Here is a 24,817-nt window from a genome sequence, read left to right on the forward strand (position 1 = left end):
TTCACTCTGAGAGGGGCCTTGCTAATGCAAAATTATAATTTAATGTCTGTCAAATTCTATGATCTTTGGCATTTTGAATGGAATTATGTGAGTGAAAGTTGGTCTTTTACATCTTAGCAAGCTTCTAATGAATGAAACTCATGCAGCATGTTTATGTAATGCTTAAGCATGTCTTGAACAAATGTGGTAGACATTTTTTTACAGCAGTCATTTTGACATGAAACAGGAGGACAAATACATGTGTTAGCAGTGACATCAATTATGGTTCCATTCCTTTCCATTTGAGAGAGCCAGGTTCCTGTTATTGCTCAAGTCTAAGGGGAGGTTACACTAAATACTTCCCACTTTAGTGTGGTTGCATAAGTGCACACACCCTCTTATAACCATGGATGTGGCTGTGTTCAGAATTTACCAAGTGTCTCTGATCAACCCCATACAAAAATCAGCTGTTCTAGTAGGACTTTCCTGACATTTACTTAGTTGCATCTTACAGCAACAGATGTGATCCGGAAATAGCTTACAAAGCTTCAAAGGGATCTCATTGTTGAAAGGTCAGGAAAAGGGTACAAAGAATTTTCAAGGCATTACGTATACCATGGAACACAGTGAAAGACAGTCATAAACAAGTGTATGAAATAAGGCACAACCGTGACTGGAAATCCCTCCAAAATTGATGACAAAAAAGAAAGGGAAAACTGGTCCAAGAGGCTGCCAAGAGGCCTACAGCAACATTAAAGAATTATGAAGAGTTCAAAATATCAGTCACTTTTTAGAATTTAACCTTCAGGCCTCTGTTAAAATGCTGAAAATAAAGAGGAATTTTACCTTTCAACATGGCATGACCCAAATCATACCTCCACATCAACAAAATAATGGCTTCACCAGAAAATGATCAATGCTTTGAAATTACCCAGCCAGAACCCAGACCTAAATCCAACTGAAAAACTGTACAGACCTAAAGAGGGCTGTGCACAGAAAATGCTCTTAATTTGACAGTGTTTTAGCAGGGCAGACTGAACCTAGATTGCCAAGTCAAGATGTAATGTGCTGATAGACTTTTTAGATTTAGATAGATAGATTTTTAATTGAATTGTACAGATTATACAGTCAAGCCGGAAAGTCTGCACACCCCTTTCACCTTCTCCACGTTTTATTACGTTACAGACTCATTCTATAATAGATTGAGTTAATTTTTGCCTCAAACATCTACACACAATCACCAATAACTACGAAGAGAAAACAGGGTTTATAAAGTATGCAATTTTATTTTACTGACAAAAATGGTTTATTTAGGGGTTACAGATCTGTACATACTCTTAGCCTAATACTTAGTTGATGCACATTTGGCAGCAATTACAGCTTCAAGCCATCTTAGAAAAGAAGCTACGAGCTTAGCACACTTGTTTCTGGACATTTTTGCCCATTCCTCTTGGCATATCCTTGCAAGCTCCGTCAGGTTGGATGGGGAGCGTCGGTACACAGCCATTTTCAGCTCCTTCCACAGATGTTCGATTGGATTCAGGTCTGGGCTCTGGCTGGGCCATTCAAGGACATTCAGTCTTTCCCCGAAGCCACTCCTTTGTTCTCTTGGCTGTGTGCTTCAGGTCGTTGTCATTTCGGAAGGTAAACCTTTGCCCCAGTCTGAGGTCCAGAGCACTCTGGAGCAGGTTTTCTTCAAGGATCTCTGTGTACTTAGCTGCATTCATTTTTCCCTCTATCAGGACTAGTCGCCCCGGTCCTGCTGCTAAAAAACATCCCCACATCATGATGCTGCCACTGCCATGCTTCACTGTAGGGATGGCATTAGCCAGCTGATGAGCAGCGCCTGGTTTACTCTAGATGTGACTTTGTCATTGTGGGCTATTTTGTGTAGAATTATGTGACAAAAAATGAACTCAATCTATTATAATGACTCTGTAATGTAATAAGACGTGGAGAAGGTGAAGGGGGTGTGCAGACTTTCCGGCTTGACTGTATGTCAAATTAAATGTGGAAAAAGTACTGAAGTTATTCATCTTAGTCTTATTACATCACAAAATCTGGCATTGTAAGGGGATGTGTTGAGTTGTTATATCCACTGTAAGCCTGCCTGTCATAATTTCCATTAACCATGAAAGAATGTGAGCTTACTGCAGTTTTTCTGTTTTTGTTCTTAGAAATTCGTATGCACCGGGTAGTTTCCATTCACTTCATCTTTATATTCAGGAAAGGCTCTCTGCTGTTTTAGTTTTAGTCCAAACGACTAAAAGATCCATTCACAAAAGAATGGAAATAGGTGCAGGCTTTTGTCACTGGCTGCAGATGATTATAGAGCTCAGTTCATATCTTTCAGCACCCTTGTCAGCCTTTCTTGTCTACATTTAAAAGGGGGTGTAAAGAACATTTAAAAGGGGCTTTTATCTCTGTAGTTTCTTTTAGCTAAAGAATGCAGTAAACTCACATTTTATAAGTTTCCATTGTGTGCTCATGTAACATGAAACTGGGTGTTAATTGACAAAGGCTTGATGTTGGTGCTGATGTTGATGTACATTATAAGGTGATTTGAGGGATTTTGACTAAAACGTCTAATTGTGCAGATTTTTTATTTAAACATTGTAACACTTCATTTTTGTCTTGCAGTGGTTAAATGCATAGGGCAGTTTTAGCCCAGTGGTTAAGGTACTGGACTAGTAATCAAAAGATCGCTGGTTCAAGCCCCACCACTGCCAGGTTGCCACCGTTGGGCTCTTGAGCAAGGCCCTTAACCCTCAGTTGCTTAGACAAAACACTGTCACAGTACTGTAAGTCACTTTGGATAAAAGCGTCTGCTAAATGCCAAAAATGTAATGCTGTAAGCTATATGTAGCCAGAAGCTGGGAGTTGAGTAGTCTTGCCCTCTGGATATGAATAACTGTATCCACTTCCTAGTCAGTCATGGGATGCTAGCAATGTTGGGCAATAAAACAGCCTGTCACTATTAACTATATCAGATCTCTAACAGAACTGTATTAAATGTCAGTTGTCTGTTGCTAGAATTGTCTTGGTTTTTCATAGGCTAATGGTCCAAAGATTTTGACCACCCCCATTTTCCAGCATTAATATTTGTGTAGAGTAATATCTCAATGTACTTTGAAAACAATTAACGATGGAGAAATTAAATCAAATTGGTTTACACATAAAAGAAACAGAAATCAAATAATGTTCAGAAAAATCTTCCCAACACTGTTGCAGACATTTCTACAAATCTGTTGCACTTTATAGGTTGCTTCCACATGTCTGTCCATTTCATTCTCAGGCTTAAAGGGTTTTAAGTTTGAAGATATGTTTAGGGTCATTGTCTAGCTGTATAATGACAGTTTCTTTGGTCAGGATTCCAGTCACTCGACTCCAGATTTAGCAAAATGCTTCTATATGTGTACATGCTTCGTCTAATTTGTAGCATACAAAAAAAGCTGTGTGGTAAACTGAAGATTTCATTTCATTTTCACTCATTGGTCCAAAGAACATTCTTTTCTGTGTATGCAAATGCTGCCAACTTGTCCATGCAAACCAGTTGGTTCAGTAAGTGCCAAACCTGAATATGTATACAGATGAACCAAAACATTATTACAACCCATGTAATATAAAACTGTATGGAAGTATAAAGCTATGACCAGTCGAGACAGTAGCTCCAGAAGACATCTAAAGGAGTCCTGTGGTATTTCATACCAGGATCTTCAACTTCTGCACCTTGTGAGGTGGATCATCATACAGTGCATCCGGGTGTCTCCGGGCATCTCTTACATGAATTAATGATGCACACGTTTTTGGCTGTCCATGTGAGTCTCACACAGATGCTCTGTAAATGTGATAACGTTGGGGAAAAATAAACATCCTTATATATCTTATTGGTGACCTTGTAGAACAGTGGAAGATTCCAATGTTAACAGGAACTGGTCTAGAACTGAGTTTTGGACATCATACAATGTAATTGATACATTTCTTATCACGTACACCATGTACACATCCAGTAACATTCTATTGTAGCAGTATTCCTGGAATCCACAAAGTTGAATCAGTTCATCTGGACACAAGTTTGGTGTAGAGATACGTTTCGTCACTCATCCAAGTGACTTCTTCAGTCCTTGCCCTAACCATGCCCTAAGCAAATCTACATTTTCTAAGTAGTAATTGATTATGTATTAATACTTCTAGTGTAAATTAACATTTTCTCTGACATTGTGCTTTCGACCTTGGACAGAAGTTAGCATTCTTACTTATACTGGCCTTAATGCACTGGCCTAATGTTTTAAATTTATCTTCAATTTAAGGCATACATGCTTTTCTGTTAGTCCCTACTAGATGTCATGAATGTCATTGAGACCAGTGGAATTTTAGTGAGGTTATAAATAAATAAAAGTGATTCCTCACATGGATGAACATGTTAACTTTGACTTTTATTGAAAAAAGTTTAGAAAAACACCTGACTTTTTTATTTGTTTAGAGGTTGATTAATTAAGGAAACAGAGTAAATACAATATATAACACATCTCATTACAGCATGTTCAAAAGTTATGCATACTCATTTATTTGGTGTTCAAATTTTTGTTGTTAAATTTTTGTTGTTTATTCATTCTGTCAACCAGAAACTAAAATCAAAACTAGAACATGCCTTTCCTCACTTTGTTTATTTGTCTAGTGGCAGTGTTAAAATGTTACCCATGGCGATTAGAAAGGGAAAACAATGGCAATATAAGTTGTATGCAGAGAAAATAAAAGTGTATGTCAAACCTCCATTCTAAGGACACATACTAAATTTGTCACTGTCCTTCTGAACCCTTATTGCAGGTTCCATTTCAATCCATGATATTCCATGCATTTATAGGCTAAAAGCTCTGTCCATATCTGCAAAGCTGTGAGCTTGTGATCGGATTACTTGGATTTATATTAATACATCACAGCTGATGGATATCAATCACACTGTACACTGCAGACTGAAGATTTGAATGCATGACCCTCTTGTAAGAACACTGATATAAATAAATCATAATTTATTTTAAATTTCTTAAAGCTTAAGGTTTGTAACTAACTTGGACTGATAGCTTTCATAATCAGCAATGCACTGGCAGGTGAGAGAACACAATGTAACAATGTTCCAGTGTCTTTTCAAGGGTGGTTGTGGTTATCTGTTTGACCATGGTTGTGTTCAAGGTCTGGATTTTGAGCTATTCTGTTTAACAAGCAAGATGCTTAAATATTTCTAAAAGACAATCAAATACAAAGCAGTATCCAAACCATGAAAAAGTATGTGGTCCCTCTTAATTTTGTCTGTGTATATTTGTCACACAACATGTGTTTTATTAATTTATTTTAATACAAAATGTGATATAGGGAATACATAAGAAAATACAACCTTTTTTCAAATAATTACTATTTTTATTGATGTAGTACTTGCTACACCTACATGACCAATGTGTAAATGTAACTGCCCACTTATACAGTTGTGGTGTGTATGTGTGTGGGTGTGTTTAGCGTTTACGTTTACACTGCATTTGCAATGTTGTGTTGCTCTGCAACAAAACAGTTTCACAGATGCCATTTGTAAAGGAAGTTGTATTTTTTCTGGTGGGCATGTTTCCCTGAAGTTTGGAAGCAGAAAGTAAATTTTTGTTCTGACCTCCAGTGCTGAACAGTGAGCACACAGTTTTTTTTTTCTCTGTACACAGCCTCCCCACATCTTTTTTTCCAGTAGGGAACCCAATCACCGGTGCACTTATATTATTAAATCCAAATCTTGTACAAATATTGCAGATATCAGATCTATGTAAAGTCAAGGGCAATCCTAATTTGTTATTGCATGTCTTATAGTCTTCAAAGAATATTTATTATGGTAAGTATGTGTGGGTAGATGTCTGTCTGTGTGGTTATGTTCTCCACCTAATGTCAAAAGGAAAAGGCCCTAATGCTTTGTGACTCATTTGTTAGTTAACCACTTAAATAAATTAAATCAAAGTAAATGCTTTTCTCACATGTTAAACTATTTTCAGCCGTTAGAAAGGAATTCTGTTCTATATAACATTTTGAAAACTGTAGCTGTATTTTTCATGGATTTAGTTTTATTACGTTCTTTCACAACTGTTTTATCATTTATCTTTTCCATTAGTCAACCAGAGACTGCACGTTCAGCTTTCTCCTCATGTTAAACTGCTGGATTTTACTTTTCCAATTAGCTGTGATGAAGGAATAACTAGTTTTTTATTTGTATTTTAAGGTTTGATGTTATGTAATTGTGTGTACTTAAACGAGACATTTAAAGGTAATAGAAGCACTCAGTTGTTTACAAAATTCAGCCACTCTCAAACCCCTTTACCCACCCATCTCCACACAAACGTCTGCCCACAAGTTCACACTCTTACAGTTGTTTATTTTTGTCACATGAAAGGACGACTGAAATGTCAGCCTTACAGCACTATTCTATAAGTAAAACTACCAGTGACATTTGAACCCACAATAATGGGAGGAATAATGACTTACTTAAGAGCACTTTTTCTTTTAATTAGGTTGTGCATAATACTGTATTTATTATTCTGCTGCTACTCTCCATGCTGTCATCTACAGTGCCTATCCACTTATTGCATACTGCATTTTAAGTGCCCTATTAACTATTTATTTTATACATCATTTAACTTTGTTGACATTTCTAAAGAGGGAGTACCCCAATTAGGCATAATATTATGACCACCTTCCTAATATTGTGTTGGTCCCCCTTTTGCAGCCCTACACGCAACAAACTGTGATGCTCTGTGTATTCTGACAACTTTGTCAGAACCAGCATTAACTTCTTCAGCAATTTGAGCTACAGTAGCTCGTCTGTTGGATCGGACCACACGGGCCAGCCTTCGCTCCCCACGTGCATCAATGAGCCTTGGCCACCCATGACCTTGTCGCCGGTTAACCACTGTTCCTACCTTGGACCACTTTTGATAGATGACTGAACACCCCACAAGAGCTGCAGTTTTGGATTATGCTTGCCTATTGTCCTGCTTCTAACACATCAACTTTGGGGATAAAATGTTCACTTGCTGCCTAATATATCCCACCCACTAACAGGTGCCGTGATGAAGAGATAATCAGTGTTATTCACTTTACCTGTCAGTGGTCATAATGTTATGCCTAGTCAGTGTATAAAGCCGAAAGAGCACAGGCAATCCTGATGAGCTGTTATACTGCCTGTACATTTACGTTCTTATAAAAATACAACTTGGCATTAAATGCTTACCCCAAAGTATAAGTAAGTAAACGTTTTAAGTGTACACAGGACTGTTGACATCTGGATTTTAAAAGTATTTATAAACAGCTTTAGCTTAAATACAGTATATTTAAAAAATCTAAATAGATTGTTTTTTTCTGTTTCATTTTTTCAGGCATATATCTGTTTGATATGACCTACATCGACTCTGCCTACCCAGCCAGTGACAGCATTATAGAGACAGAGCAGAGGACAAATCAGATGAACAATCTTCTCCGGGTCATCTCTGACCTTCAGGTGTCCTGCCATTATGGTCAGTTCTACATTCTGGCATAATAACATGTTTAATTTATTATGCATATTCATTATTTAACTTTACAACGGAATTGGTTTGTTTTGTTTTTTTTGTAATGGATGATCATCATTGTTTATTCCTTCAGTTTTTTGAGGTTTAACAGCTTTGTTCTGCAACTGTGTTCTTTAAATCCCACCAAAGATTTTTATGGGATTTAAATCTAGAGACTGAACAGGTCACTCTAGTATATTTCAGGACTGATTCCTTAAACAAGCTTTGGTTTACTTTGAATTTCTTAAACAATTGTGACATGGCAGTATTAACAGAATATGTTGCTGCTCTAAAATATTACATCATTTTTGTTTAGTTTGTGCATCAAATAACTGATAAAGACTTGTTTCAAAACAAAAAAGGTAAAATATTTCCAATTAAAACAATAGTTATCATTAAAAATGTAGCAGTAACAGTAAATAGCAGCAATAAAATGTATAAACTGTGCAAATCTGTTAAAGAAAACCGCACTCACAGCTTGTGTGCTGTGACAATGTGTGCTGTATAATGCTGACAGATGCTGCATTACACAGGATTAGGCTAAACTCACGTTTGAACATATGCATAATATTATACTGGAGCTGCTCTTATCTGTGAAATGCGTATTTTCTGCATACTAAATACAAGATTGGGTCACACTCTGTTAGTAATGCAGAAATCTAGTAATTTAAAGGGGTTTACAAACTTTTATAAGCTCTACATAAATAAATCTTATCAAACTGTTACATCATAGTGATTGATTTAGTACTTATAATCAAACAGTCATATAGTTTTGTATTTCTTTTACTTTTTCCATAGATTACTTGATGACATTACCACATGTACAGAAGTACCTGATGTCAGTGCGCTACATTGAGGAACTGCAGAAGTTTGTGGAGGATGACAATTACACGTAAGTTGTACTATATGTACAGAACTTTAGATGTATAAAAAGAACTGAATTGTACTAAAAAAGACATTAAGCAGGGCTTTATTTACAGGCAAGTGACTAAGAAAAAGGCACTTTAAGCTCAAATGAAGCAGTTGACATTCTACCATGCTTTGTGGCGTGTGCACTATTTTGCTAAAAGTAAGTAAACACCTAGTCATGAGCTTGTTTTATTCTATACAGTGCATTCTACAGTGCATTCATATGGAGTCCACTTCCCTTCCCTAGCTTTGTGGCTTTGCACAAGATTTTAGTGTGTCTGTGGGAAGTCATGCCCATTTAGTCTAAAAAGCATTGTTTTAGGCCAGGCGCCAAGGTGTTTAGAGGGTTGCGATCAGGGCTATGTGTGAGCTATTGGAATACCTTTTCACCAAACTTATCAAACTGTCTTTCCATGACAGTCATGCTGCAACAGGAAAGGGTGTTCCCCAAAATACTGTACTACCTTTTCTATTATTTATCTTATACACATTGTAGCGATGGCAACTGGCCTAATCAGTACTCAGTCATTAGAAGATGTATTCATATCTATTTGTGGATAATGTAAGTACATCTGCAATATTTCACTAAGTCGAAAGCATCTAATTTATTTTATAAAATTTGTAATTATTTTCCTGCACCTTTTAGCGAGTATGACCTAGGGTGTGTTCGAAAACCTAAGAAGCTCTCTACATAGACAGCATTTTACATCATCCTACGCATGCTCCCGAGAATGAGGCTGTTTGAAATCCTAGATACCTTAATATCCTCACTACTAAGGTATCTTAATATTTCAACGTTATTTTGACTCAAGAACGAGTGAGCATCGGAAGACGGTGCAGAGAAACGAACGAGTTGATAGTGTAGTATTTGTTATAGAGTTGAGTATGAAATGGAAAGTCAGACTTGATGACCATATTAATTCTGCATTCGAATTTCTGGTGTGTGTTGTGATTGCTATGGACTTAGTGTGTGTGTGTGTGTGTACTGTGTTTGTCCTCTTGTCCCTGTTTCTTCTCAGTCTTTGCACATAGATGGTCTTTACGGAGACACCACACCGATTCTTAACCCTTGAAGTGTTATTTTGAGTCTCACGAGTTATTTTCAAATGTAAATAAATTGTTATTGATTTTCAACTTGTATAAACTTGCACAAATGTCATTTATTTGCAAATTCGGGTTTGTCAGCAAATTTAACCATTTTTGGTACACTAAGGGAGATGTTAGTTGACATGCTAGAGCGCTGTGCCACCCCACACCATTGGTTTGAATGGTATGAGGCTAACTGTGTTAGTAACTGATCGAATTGGTGTAATTGCTTTCTAAGTAGTAGGTTTGAATAACCTGCCTTATAAGTCGATGACTTATTACAATCCTCTCTACTTAGGCAGCTGCCTATGTAAGCAGTAAGACAGCAAGGCAGCTCACTAGGTTTTCGAACACACCCTTAGTGTGGCTAAAACACCTGAATCAAATGTCTGAGGAATGGTGATATTTACCGTTGATAGTTCAAGTGTATAAAATGTTGAGCTGGATGAGTCAGGGACTTCGACTTGAAAAGAATGTTTATTATTGGGACACAGATAGCAGGAGCTTTTTCACAAGCACAGCTCAACTTGTCAAGCAAGTGTTTGAGTAAAAAAAGTATCAAAGTGACATCTGTGTTTAGATCTGTTGTAAAGACATTATTAAATAGGGTTGGTAACTTTGTTATAACAAACACAGTTTAATGGTGCTTGTGCAATTATGTGATATGTTAGAAAAAAGTATAATGTTCTTAAGGTAGCTGAGAATAAAAGGTAATTATTCCAAAATTGATCTCAATATTTTATATAAAAATTATTTAAAACATCTGGAAAATGAATCAGTATAAAACAACATTTCTATCATGCTGAGAATTCTTCTCCAGGATTATAGTGCTTTCATCAAAGACGGATGGTAAGAGATTAAGAAAGGGTCACTGAATGGCTTGATGAGAATAAAAATAACTGCATTAACTGGCAGTGGTATTTTCAGCTTTCTAGCAGAGGGCTGCAGGTTTTCCTCAAGACTGCACTTGGCCTTGCTTTGTCTTATCTGACCAATGTAGCACTCAAGAGAGTCTTCATTCTTGTCACCTTGCTATATAGACCAGCCTTTTGTTCAAATGTTAAAAATATTATTTTTACTTATAACTGAAAGTTTTTTTTTAGACTGTAAAGTGACAGAATATAAAGATTTTATAAAGGGTATATAAAGGGTAGGATGCTTTTCACCTCAATTGAGGAAAGCGAACTGACACACGCCCCCTCCGACATGTGTGCAGTAGCCAACTGCATCTTTTCACCTGAATGAGCCGAGTTCAATTGCAGATCAGCTTTTGTGTACGGAGAGCCACACCCTGATCAGCATTATTCCTCGACTTTGTGTAGGCGCCATCAACCAGCCAGCAGTGGTCGTAATTGCATTCGTTAGGAGGTCCCTATCTGGATTCCCTCCCTGTATGAACAACAAGCCAATCGTTGTTCGTGTAGCCGCCCAGCCCATCCGGATGGCAGAGCTGAGTTTCGAACTGTCGAGTTCAAAATGTCAGCTCTGGTTTGCGGCTGCACTAAGATGCTTTATGTTAAGTTTTTTTTATCTGTAAACGTATCTGTAAATTTATTTTATTATTATATCTATATTTAAGTAGCCTGTAATATATAGTTTTGTTAATTGCATAATAGTCATAAAACTATTTCATTTCATTTTCATTAACCACTTGATCTTGGTCAAGGTTGTGGCAGGCCTAGTTCCACTGGGAAACACTGGGTGCAAGGCAGGAATAACCTGAACAGGGCACCCACCTACCCTCCAGACATAGCCAGTCATGTCTGTGTAGATGCTCGGCCAGCCAACTGCACCACTGAGACTTGAACCCATGAATAAGAAGGGGTCCTTCCTTCCTCTGACACATCGGAGGAAGCATGTGTCAGGCATAACACGATCATGGTCCCAAGCAGCTGCAGACTAATTGGCTACACTAAAAAGGAAGAAAATGCATAAAATACAACCCCAAATCAGAAAAAGTTGGGACAGTATGGAAAATACAAATAAAATAAAAATGCAGTGTTCCTTACATTTACTTTGACTTTTATTTGATTGCAGACAGTTTGAACCCAAGATATTTCATGTTTTATCTGCTCAACTTCATTTCATTTGTAATATACCATTCCCACTTTTCAGGCCTGCTACACATTCCAAAAAAAGTTGGGACAGGTACAATTTAGGGCTAGAAATGAGGTGAAAAAACTAAATGATGATGTGATTCCAAACAGGTGACGTCAACAGGTGATTGTAATCATGGTTTGGTACAAAAGCAGAATCCAGGAAAGGCTGAGTTCTTGATGAGCAAAGATGATCAGAGGATCTCCAGTTTGTCAACAAATGTGTGGGAAAATGATTGAAATGTTTAAAAACAATGTACCTCAAAGAAAGATCGAAATGGATTTGCATATTTCTCCCTCTACAGTGCATAATATCATTAAACCATTCAAAGAATTGGGAGGAATTTCAGTGCATAAAGACCAAGGGTGCAAGCTTAAGCTGAACGCTTGTGATCTTCGGTCCCTCAGACGACACTGCATCAAGAACCGCCACTCAACAATAGCTGATATAACCACATGGGTGAGGGATTACTTTGCCAAACCTTCATCAAGCACTACAATACAGAGTTACATGCACAAATGCCACTTAAAACTTTACTGTGCAAAAAAGAAGCTTTATGTTAACCATGTCCAGAAGAGGCGTCGACTTTTCTAGGCTCTGAGGCATCAAGGATGGACCATCACACAGTGGAAACGTGTATTGTGGTCAGATGAATCAGCATTCCAGGTCTTTTTTGGAAAAAATAGACACTGTGTGCTCTGGACCAAAGACGAAAAGGACCATCCAGACTGTTATCAGCAACAAGTCCAAAAGCCAGGGTCTGTCATGGTATGGGGCTGTCTCAGTGCCCTTGGCAAAGGTCATTTACACTTTTGTGATGGCAGCATTAATGCAGAAAAGTACATTGAGATCTTAGAGCAACATATGCTGCCTTCAAGACGTCCGACGTCCATGCATTTTTCAACAAGATAATGCAAAACCACATGCTGCACACATTACAAAGGCATGGCTGCGGAAGAAGAGGGTACAGGTACTGGCCTGGCCTGGCTGCAGTCCTGACCTGTCCCCAATAGAGAATGTGTGGAGAATTTTGCAATGACAAATGTGACAACGACGACCCCGTACTGTTGCACATCTTAAGACGTGTTTGCAGGAAGAATGGGACAAAATAAAAGCTGAAACACTAAATCACTTGGTATCCTCGGTGCCAAACGTCTTTTAAGTGTGGTGAAAAGAAATGGCAACATTACAAAGTGGTAAATGCTTTACTGTAACAACTTTTTTTGAAATGTGTTGCAGACCTGAAATGCAGGAATGGATGTTTATTAATAAATGAAATGAAGTTAAGCAGATAAAACATGAAATGTCTCAGGTCCATCCTGTCTGCAATCAAATAAAAGTCAAAGTTCCATGCTGTCCCAACTTTTTCTGATTTAGGGTTGTAGTAAAAACAGTTCATTGTTATATAATTTGTAATTCTATGTATCTATTAGCTTGTTTGATTAATACTTATGTATGTGTGGCAAAAGCTTTATAAAGCAACTGCCATTTAATTTAGCATTACATGTCCACATACTTTTGGCCATATAGTCTAGCTCAACCAAAATCCTCATTCAGCTTACATAAGTGAGTAAATTGAATAATTTACAGACATTACACAAATCTTAGCTCTCATCATAACGACCCACAAACAGTGAGAGAGTTATAGAGTGATGTCACCTCCCTGGTGGCTCCCCCCACCTCTTCCCCCAGTGCAAAAACAAATAGGTGTTTCCTCCATTTGTACTGTGTGGTTCAGTCCGTCTGGACCAGATTTCTCCAAGTTCATCCTGTTCCAGCGTCTGATGACAAGAACTTTGGAGAACAGTTTGTTGCTTGATGTGTAAATCATTCACAGTTCTGTTATTGTTTGTGTATTAGGTAATTTATACAAGTTCATGTGTTGTAGAAACAGTCCTCGATACCCTCATGCATTTTTCCTAGTTTTATGTTTTACCTCAAATAGAATTAGTTCATTATGTCTCAGACAGTTCTAAGGCTGTTGGGTGATTAAGCTGTTGAGAGAAGCAATGTTATGTAAATGAGAGCATGGTAATCAATGACTTCATTCCTGGCTAAATAACTGCAGGATGAAAAGTTAAATGTAAAACATCAGCCATAACATTAAAACCACCTCCTTGTTTCTACACTTACTGTCCATTTTATCAGCTCCACTTACCATATAAAAGCACTTTGTAGTTCTACAATTACTGACTGGATCATTCTCAGCACTGCAGTGACACTGACATGATGGTGATGGTGTGTTGGTGTGTGTTGTGCTGGTATGAGTGGATCAGACACAGCAGTGCTGCTGGAGTTTTTAAATACGGTGTCCACTCACTGTCCACTCTATTAGACACTTCTACCTAGTTGGTTCACCTTGTAGATGTAAAGTCAGAGGCGATCGCTCATCTACTGCTGTTTGAGTTGGTCATCTTCTAGACCTTCATCAGTGGTCACAGGACGCTGCCTACAGGGCGCTGTTGGCTGGATGTTTTTGGTTGGTGGACTATTCTCAGTCCAGCAGTGACAGTGAGTCACAGTGAGTGACTGTGTCTTATCCACTCATACCAGCACAACACACACTAACACACCACCACCATGTCACTGTCACTGCAGTGCTGACAATGATCCACCACCCAAATAATACCTACTCTGTGGTGGTCCTGGGAGAGTCCTGGCCATTGAAGAACAACATGAAAGGGGGCTAACAAAGCATGCAGAGAAACGGATGGACTACAGTCAGTAATTGTAGAACTACAAAGTGCTTCTAAATGGTAAGTGAAGCCGATAAAATGGACAATGTGTGTAGAAACAAGGAGGTGGTTTTAATGTCATGGCTGATCGCTGTATTAGACAGCTTCAATATGGACCTTTTTTACAGCATGAATTTCTTGTGAAGATACTGTAGATTGTTAATGTAACATTAAAATGAACCTTATTCATTTTGCTTTCTTGTTGGAAAGCATTGTGGCATAGCTGGCACTGTGCCTGTGTCCACAGATTTTCTCCTCTTGGTACCCTGGTTTCCACCAACCTCTGAAAAACATGCAGGAGATGGAATATTATTTGCAGCCATTTGAAAAGTGTTTTTCCAGAACATTCTGTCTGAAGTTTGGGTCCTTGGGCTTCTTAATGGCTCATTTATTGTTCCTCTAATTGTATCCATTTGTCCTGTTGCTGGCTGCCCTCTTTCTCTTTTACCTTCAACTCTACCAAGCATAATTGTGTTTTTTTTTTTTTTATCAATGAACTGGTTCTTCTCATAAAAAACACAAGTGTCTAAAATAACTTTTTGTACTTTCCGTTCTGCTATTAATGTTGTGTTATCCACATATCAAAGGTATTAATGTTTCTTTCCCCAATCTTGAATCCTTGATCATTTTCCTTTAGTCTGACTTCTCTAATTATATGTTTAGCATAAGGTTAAACAGAAGTGGAGACAGAATGTAGTCTTGTCTACTCATTTGCCAATGTGGAACCTGTCAGTGGCTTATTGATCAGTGTTAAGATTCCTTAAAAGAAAGTATAGATGCTCTAGTATTGCCATCCTCCTGAAGGCATTTTGTAATATTCGGATTGGCTGCTCTTTATTGCCCTAAGATAGTATAAATATATCTCAGGGCAATACTAGGCCCTTTTATTTATACTAAAAATATATATTTTATAGTATCTACTGTATATTAATTATAATGAAAAATGAAGGTATATATGTATACCCATATTAGATATTTCAGTTTCTATATTTATACTTTCTGTTTATAAGAATATACACCGACTAGTCATAACATTATGACCACTGACAGGTGAAGTGAATAACACTGATTGTCTCTTCATCACGGCACTTGTTAGTGGGTGGGATATATTAGGCAGCCAGTGAACATTTTATCCTCAAAGTTGATGTGTTAGAGGCAGGAAAAATGTGCGAGGTTAAGGATTTGAGCGAGTTTGACAAGGGCCACATTGTGTTGGCTAGACAACTGAGTCAGACCATCTCCAAAACTGCAGCTCTTGTGGGGTGTTCCCTGTCTGCAGTGGTCAGTATCTATCAAAAGTGGTCCAAGAAAGGAACAGTGGTAATCCAGCAACAGGGTCATGGGCGGCCAAGTCTCATTGATGCACCTGGGGAGCGAAGGCTGGCCCGTGTGGTCCGAACCAACAGACGAGCTACTGTAGCTTAAATTTCTGAAGAAGTTAATGCTGGTTCTGATAGAAAGGTGTCAGAATACACAGTGCATTGCAGTTTGTTGCGTATGGAGCTGCATAGCCGCAGACCAGTCAGGGTGCCCATGCTGACCTCTGTCCACCGCTGAAAGCGCTAAAACAATGGGCATGTGAGCATCGGAACTGTACTATGGAGCAATGGAAGAAGGTGGCCTGGTCTGATGAATCACGTTTTTTTTTACATCACGTGGATGGCCAGGTGTGTGTGCGTTGCTTACCTGGAGAACACATGGCACCAGGATGCACTATGAGAAGAAGGCAAGCCTGCTGAGGCGGTGTGATGCTTTGGGCAATGTTCTGCTGGGTCATAATGTTATGCCTCATCGGTGTATATACTACTGTTGCTATTATTAGTTTTAGTTGTAGTCTATGTCATATTTTTAGATGCACATTGTACAATGTTTATATGCACATTGTACATTTGCTACACCCTACTTACTTTATTTGTATTTGTATTAGTTTTTTTTCTTTTCTTTTTGATTAATTACTGAAAAACCAATAATTTCCCGGGATAAATAAAGCATCCGTCCATCAATCTTTCGATCTATCAGTCATAGTTAAAAGGGTTTTTGATGTTTACACCCAGTGTTTCTAAACTCCTGATTAGGTTTAATATGTTACAAAAGATGAATATTATTGTTATTGTTGTTTTTTTACTGATCTTCACTAAAAAAACTTTTAACAGGGCAAGAATTGAGTTATATTTAAAATCACTTCCCAAATGTGAGCCCTGAAAGTAACACAAACCTTTGGTCCCTGTACCATGTACTCCTAAATCTGTGGGGCTTTGAGGGGTCTAGGAGAAGGCTTGGAATTACACTTCCATAGTGTCTCCAGAGTGTCGTAGAGAAAGCAGCATTGGCAGGGAAGGAGGGGCTGGTGGGTTTTTAACATTTGGAGAAATGAGATCATCGTCTGGCCTCATCCATGCTTACACGGCAAAGTCTGCTTTCCACTTTCTCCATAACTTGACATACAAGGACACACTTTAAAAAGCAAAAATGGTTTTCCTTTTATTTTTACTTAGACTGTTAAAATAATGATGCTTATAAACCATTACGGTAAATCATTTTTTAAAGTTGGGAGAGAAAGAAAGAAAAGTATTGTACTTAAAGTACAGTACTTATCTGAAAATTTACTTATGTAATACATTCTACTATAGTCAAAAAGAACACTTTACATCTACGGCATTTAGTAGACACTTTTATCCAAAGTTACTTACACTTATTGAATACAGTGCAAGCCATTGAGGTTTAGGTAGTTGTGGGGCTTGAACCAGCAATCTTCAGCTTATTGGACCAGTACCCTAACCACTGACCTACCACTGCCCTTTATTAATATTTAAAGGACAATTGGAGTATTGTGAAGCTGGTGACATCACTGAACTTTTACAATAAGTGGCTCTAGATAAAAAAAGGTTGAGAATCTTTTTAGATAAAAATAGAAATAAACTCACATGTACAGTTTTATATTTTATCTGCTTTTATTTTTAAATGCACCCTGCTTGTTAGATGAACAGTGACAGTGTTTTACAAAAACCGCCAGTAAAGCAAGATGCATTCATGACATCTATATGATGTAGGCTTTAACTTCATATTAATGCCCATGGCTTTGGAATATAGTGTCCAACAAGCTCATGATCAGGTGTCCCCATAATTTTAGTTATACAGTGTATATGACAACTCATTCATATATTTATTATTACTTACCTCTTCACTCTGGACAGGGTGCCTAGCAATGGTAAGAAAGGTCAAAAGTGTAAATCCAATAGTAACAAAAAATAAATAAATAAAACAGACTGCAATGTTTTGTACTTTTGAACAGTACCAAGGCAAATGTCCTATGAATATACATACAGTACTGTGCAAAATCCTAGGCCACTATTAGATGTGTTGTTTTAGCAATAGTTTAACCCTTGTGTGGTGTTTGGGTCTGTGGGACCCGTTTTCAATGTTTACCAAAAGGAAAATGATGCTATTATTATTTTAACCTCAGGCTCCTTGCCTTTGGCTCATTTTGTGTGTTTGTTGAGTTCACACTGTACACCCCCCCCCCCCCCCCCTCCCCACACACACATTTATATTAGACATGTGGTGTTCGGGTCTACTGGACCCGCAGGTATAAAAGTGTGTCCCTTTACTTTGTCCTACTACAACATGTCCAGCTGTGAGTGTGTGTGTGTGTCTCTGTTACCCCTTTTCCACCAAAAAAACCATGGTTCTTGAACCGGTTCTGTTCAGGTTTCTCTGAACTTTGGTGTTCTGTAGAGAACCAACGCGCGTTTCCCCCAGTTTTTGAGAACCAAGCCTCCGTCATCAGCGGTGGGCGTTACTTAACGAAAGTTAAGAGAAGTAATATCATGGCGGAGTGTGTAGTTTATGTGCGAGCATTTGTGCTGCTGTTACAGATGTCCGTGTTATGTAAAAATCATCGATCTAACAATCAGTGATAAAAAGATGTGACGTGTTCTTGACGAGTTGTTGTTTTCTTTAGTTCATTAACGTGAGAAGCGTTTTGTGCTTCGGTTTCACCGCGACTCGGCACAGATAGCCGATTTACTCAGCGCTCAGCTTGAGCAGTGAAAGATCACTAAAGTTCCACAACACGAACATCCATCTGTGTGAAATAACCATCAAATCTACTCTGAAATACCACATGTATCTGTGTTTAGCTGGATTTACACGTGTGGTGCTTATGCAGCTCGGGGAGTTGAAAAAGCTTCACGCTTTATTTTTCACAGTGTTCGGGTCACTTTTACCACGTCACATCACACAGTTCATCTTTTTAAAGGCGCTTTGAAAATATCAGCAACAAACTGGCTCAAAATGTAATCAGGTGAATTTCAAAAGATAAAAATGCAGCATTAAGCTCCATACGAGACACCAGCGGACGCCATTGTTGCTGTCGCTGTGCTGTCACGGTTCAGGCTGAAAAACCCAGTATTCTGTGGTGCCAGATTGGCCCGCTAGTTCACTGTCTGGAACCTCTTTTTTCTGGTGGAAACACGCGGAACTGGTTCAAAGTCAAGTTCGGAAACCGTAACGTGCTCTGTGCTGCGTCGGTGGAAAAGGGGTATGTGTGTGAGAGAGAGAGAGGGGCAGACTCAAACTCAAAATAAGCTTTATTGGCATGACAAATAAGGACATTCGTATTGCCAAAGCAAGTTACAGGGAAATAATAAAAATAACAATAAGAAAGAACAAATATATACAAAACAGTTACATGTTCAAAAAATATAAAATAGAATACAATATTAATAAAACAGTGCAAAATAATAACAATAACAGACAGACAGAAAGACAGACAGAGAGAAACATGTTACATGTGCAAAAATATAAAATAGAATAAAATATTAATAAAACAGTGCAAAATAATAACAATAACAGACAGACAGAAAGACAGACAGAGAGAAACAGACAGAGACACAGAGAGAAAGACGGACAGACAGAGAGAAACAGAGAGACAGGCAAAGAGACAGAGAGAGAAACAGACAAACAGGCAGAGACAAATACAGACAGACAGACAGGCAGAGGCAGACACAGAGAGAAACAGACAGACAGAAAAAAAGACAGACAGGCAGAGACAGGCAGGAAGGCAGGCAGTCAGAGAGAGAGAGAGAAAGACATACAGAGAGACATACTGATACAGACAGAGAGAGAGACAGCCAGGCAGACAGAGACACAGACAAAGACACAGACCGACACAGCATACATGCATCAAATGAATGTATGCAACACACACACAGTAAAGCTGAGCCTCATGTGTTGTATAGGCGAGCATGAATAGTGTTCAGTGGTACTGATGTGTAGACTGATATAGATACTGTATCTGTTCAGGCTGGTGTTTCTTACACTGACAGATGTTTTACATTTCTTAAGGTTGTTTCATTTAGATTTGTTCAAAGTAAACACGTCATTCCAGCCTTATTTTGATAGTGATAGTGATTTGATAGTAATAGTGACAAACGGATGGCACTGTTATTTATAAATATGATCCAATATAGGTCAATAGTAAATGTTAACAAAATATGCTATCTGTATTGCTTGTAACCATCTTAAAGTAAACTTCTGATATGTTGTATGTTAAATAAGTTATGGCTGTATTAATTTTAAAAGACAATAATGCGGTGGGTCCACCAGACCTGCAAACTTTGGCTGAGTAACAAAACTATGAACACCACACAAGGGTTAATGACCATATATAATTATTTCTCAGACTCTTTATTAGAATACAACCGGACAATACAAAAAATTTGTAGATTTTTTTTAAAAATCAGAAAAAAATAGCTTTTGTAAGTGGCAAGTATTTAGTGTGACCTCCCCTTACACTTGAGCAATAACAGGCTTTCTTAAACCTAAATGAAATTAAACCCTAATTAATGCCATTGCTAACAGCTGTATTTGTCCTACTATCTTAAAATGGATGCTGTGAGGGAAAAAGGCCTTTTACACCAAAAGGAAATAAGCAAAAAAGGAAATGAGCAAAAAATCAAGTTGGCATTCAAGTTGTTATAAACAATTTGAAGAATCAGAAGAGGTCAAGAACAAAAAAGGACTGGAGGCAAAGAAAACTTTTAAAAACTGATGTTTTTTTTAGAATTTCTTTTTTAAGAAACTAGAAGAAGTCCAGCAAGAACCTGCCTCAGCATCTAACGGCTTTATTGAGATGCCATGTTGACCCTTTTACAGTCCGAAGAAGCTTGATCAGGAATGGTCATTTTGGAAAAGTAGCAGCCAAGAAACTACTTTTACTGAAGAAGAACAGGGTGAAAAGGCTATGATATGCTCAGAAAGATTTAGCTCACAGAGATTGGAATAAAGATCAGTAGAAAGGAGTATGGAGTGATACAATTTTGGGTCCGATCGACAACAATAAGTGATAAGAAGAGTTAAAGAGAGATGAAAGAATGAGTCCTTGCAACCTTCCGTGAAACATGGTGGAAGGTCAGACAACTTCACACTTCCAAAAATTCCCACAGACAATGAGTAGATTCAGGGCTAAATAACAGATCCTAAGCACTTGTTTGTAGTTTGGCAACCCAGTTTGGCTACCAGCAGTATCACTGGTGCCGCCTTGGTGTTTATAAGTAAAATTACCAGTAACATTGATAAAACGGACATTCGTTTTCTAAAATTATTAATGATAGTATGACACTAAAGGTCTGGTTTACTATGCATTACTCCAAGACATTAACAAGACACATCTTCCTGCTACTAGTGTTCCATTGGGAAGCTAAATGTAATTATATAATCTACCTTCCAACAGTACTAATATGCAAGCTAGCTCCCAGTCACAGATGGATGTGACATAAACACTTTACTAAAGCACTAGTCAGAATTTTTACTGTAGTTCTAACGTGTTGTGGCTTACAACTGTATAGGGCGGCACGGTGGCTGAGTGGGTAGCACTGTCGCCTCACAGCAAGAAGGTCCCGGGTTCGATCCCCAGGTGGAGCGGTCCGGGTCCTTTCTGTGTGGAGTCTGCATGTCCTCCCTGTGTCTGCTGGAGCTCCCAAGTTCCTCCCACAGTCCAAAGACATGCAAGTGAGGTGAATTAGAGATATAAGAATGTCCATGACTGTGTTTGACATTAAACTTGTGAACTGATGAATCTTGTGTAATGAGTAACCACCGTTTCTGTCATGAATGTAACCAAAGTGTGTAAAACATGACGTTAAAACCTAATAATAAAAAAAGTAAATGAAATTATATTTAATACTCAGGGTTTTTTTTTATTATTATTTCTTTGTTCTTTCTCTTTCTTTCTCTCTCTCTCTCTCTCACTCTCTCTCTTTTTCTTTCTCTCTCTCTCTTTCTCTCTCAGGTTGTCTCTGAGGATTGAACCAGGGAACAACTCACCTCGTCTTGTATCTTCTAAAGAGGACCTGGGAGGTACTGCATTGTTTTCATAAAACAAAATTATCATGCAATCCAACCACCTTGTGATTAATTGCTAACACATTTAGAAAGGTTTAGAAAAAACATTTTTGCAGTAGATTTTGAAGAAAATTCCACAGTGAAAATCCCTCTTAATTGTGAACTCCTACTAGAAAAGTTCTCAAGTCAACTTATGAAGTTATATTAATATGGTTGCTCACACCACACTATATCATTAATGTACTTTTAGTGGACTTTTATTGTAGTTATAGAGTGCTGGTACATAAAAAACTTGGACTTTAAATTTCTGAGCTTCTGGTGCTTACACATCCCAAATTAAACACGGTAAAGCGTCAGCTATGTTTTTTTTTCCAATTTAGAGCTTGATGCATGCTCATAAATGACATACATTGCAAAGAAACACGACAATTCGCCTTTAAACTCACAAGCATTTTTTGTTTGACAGGAAGGGGAATCCACAGAGCTAAGCACATTTATTTATTTAGTTTATTTGTGTTACATAATCGGTTGCATACTCTGTTGAGACAATGTCTGGAAAGTCATCAGGAGTCTTGAGGTTTTCTAAGATATTAAATTGTATTCTTGTCTCAGTGATTTTAAGAGTGATTTTATATTCAATAACAACTTATTAGAAAAAATATCAGGGTCCATCTGTGTTCTAAATTAGCGGAACTATCAGCCAGCCGGGCGTCTACATGTCTGCAGTAGTTAGGCAACCCTGTTCAGTACCCTATACATATAGACGTTTATATATAGATTTATGTATTTATGTATGTACAAACATAAAAAGGCTGACAATATTGGTGTGTAGGATGATTGTATCGAGTATTAATGCATACAACTGCTTTCCTACATTTAATAAACATGTTCCTGCAAACTTCATAATCAAACAAAGCTATACACCAGTATGGTCTTGTTTTAGAACTGCTTCACTAAATCTGTGCCAGGTCTGTGTAAATGAATGTTATTTTTTAATTCATGATTTAAACTGTCACTAAACTAAGTTTCAGAGGACACAAAGAAATAATCCCTTTATACTTTTCAGATTTACATTCATTAATTCATGTTGAGGGCTCTATGGTTATTGCAGATGTGGTTACAGTGTGTGGCAGGATTTATTGAGTGCTGTTTTTCTTTGACTGAAATCATTCATTTCCTGTATTAAAGCTATGTATGTTTGATCATTATTATGGTTTATTTTTAGTAAGATTTAAATTGATGAACAGAAAACATATTTCTAACCCCAGCTGCACAAATCCACAGCTGTATGCCATACTCATTTAGCTTTGTTTGGCATACAAGTCACTTATTTCAGATTTTTTAAACTTAAGATTTGGAATTTCCTTAACAAGGCATTAATATTTGAGTAAAAAATTATGGATTATGACGGCAACTCTTATCACCTTTGTAACATTTATTATTTTTTCATTACGCTTGTGATGATGATATACAATATCATATAAATTGCTTAAAGTTAATGTAACGTTATAACAATAACAAGTCACAACTTAAAAATAAAGCATTACTTGGTTAGAAATTGTTTTATATATATACACCGATTAGGCATAACATTATGACCACCTCCTTGTTTTTACACTCACTGTCCATTTTATCAGCTCCACTTACCATATAAAATCACTTTGTAGTTCTACAATTACTGACTGTAGTCCATCTGTTTTTCTACATACTTTTTTAGCCTGCTTTTACCCTGTTCTTCAATGGTCAGGACCCCCACAGGACCCCAGAGAAGGTATTATTTAGGTGGTGGATGATTTTCAGCACTGCAGTGACAATGACATGGTGGTGGTATGTTAGTGTGTGTTGTGCTGGTATGAGTAGATCAGGCACAGCAGCGCTGCTGGAGTTTTTAAACACTGTGTCCACTCACTGTCCACTCTATTAGACACTCTTATCTAATACCTACTCAGTAGTGGTCCTGGGAGAGTCCTGACCCTTGAAGAACAGCATGAAAGGGGCTAACAAAGCATGCAGAGAAACAGATGGACTACAGTCAGTAATTGTAGAACTACAAAGTGCTCCTATATGGTAAGTGGAGCTGATAAAATGTACATTGAGTATAGAAACAAGGAGGTGGTTTTAATGTTTTAAAATTTTAAACACTTAAAAACAACTGGCAGGGATAAAATGAGAATGAAAAGTTAATAGAACTTTCAAGTTACACATTTTTGAAACATTGCACACTAAACAGTTGAATTAGTAAGAGAGGATGGAATCTTGACTGGGTATAAATGTAGGATGCACCAAAGATTGATTTCGCTAGGCCTTAGCTCACCATAGATTGATGAAAAGACAGTGGGAGCCTGGGTTGTGGTCAGATGAGTTTCTGCTTCACCTCATGCCAAACACAAAAAGTACCACAGATGCATCTAGACAAGTATAGATGGGTCAGATTTTGTGAGAAAATCTGTTTACAGTGAAAACATCTCCCACTGCAAGATTGCAGTTTAGGTCTTTCACCATCTGCTGTTAATAATGTTATGAAAAGTTTGAGGGAACATTGCTCGGGTTTTGCAGCGGTCTATTATGGTAGCCCCATGGTTCCCAGTGTGGGGTCTGGGTGTGCAAGTCTTTGTTTGCTCTGAGTGTAAGTTTGTCAAAATACAATTTGCAGCTGTTAAAAGAACACACTTGTTGGATAAAAAAATCTGTATATAAAATTATTTATAAAGTGTAGACACGACTCTGTGACCCCCGCTCACCTCACTTCATCAGATCAGCCAGCTGACTAGATTGCTGCAGCATATTCTCATTTTTCCTGCAGTCAGAGAATCATTGTTTTATAAATCTGAGAAACGTGCTGATGACTCAACAGTATCAAAAAAGAATGTTTGGCTACCTTAACTTCGGTTTTATGGAAGAACAGGATAGAACTTGGCCAGAATGTGTTATTAGAGTGTAAAAAACTATAGCTGTTGTTCATTTTAGCCAATAAAGAATTGCAATGAATCACTTCATTCTTTTGCTCTGTGTATGTCCTAGCTTTTCTTAGATACTTGTGGGGATGAGATCCAGAAAAAAGATCCAGGTTTGAATCTTAACGGTGCTATCGCC

At 37.8% G+C, this 24,817-nt stretch overlaps 1 protein-coding gene across 1 annotated transcript in view; it reads left to right on the forward strand.

Annotated features, from left to right (window-relative positions):
• ralgps1 (Ral GEF with PH domain and SH3 binding motif 1) overlaps nucleotides 1-24,817 on the forward strand; it is a 189,650-nt gene that overhangs the window by 138,893 nt on the left and 25,940 nt on the right. The window contains exons 8-10 of the mRNA XM_062999211.1: nucleotides 7,383-7,520; nucleotides 8,352-8,445; nucleotides 21,672-21,739. Of these exons, the coding sequence (XP_062855281.1) occupies nucleotides 7,383-7,520; nucleotides 8,352-8,445; nucleotides 21,672-21,739 (300 nt within the window). The remainder of the gene's footprint in view (nucleotides 1-7,382; nucleotides 7,521-8,351; nucleotides 8,446-21,671; nucleotides 21,740-24,817) is intronic.

This window comes from Trichomycterus rosablanca, chromosome 7 (genome assembly GCF_030014385.1).
Source record: "Trichomycterus rosablanca isolate fTriRos1 chromosome 7, fTriRos1.hap1, whole genome shotgun sequence".
NCBI lineage: Eukaryota > Metazoa > Chordata > Actinopteri > Siluriformes > Trichomycteridae > Trichomycterus > Trichomycterus rosablanca.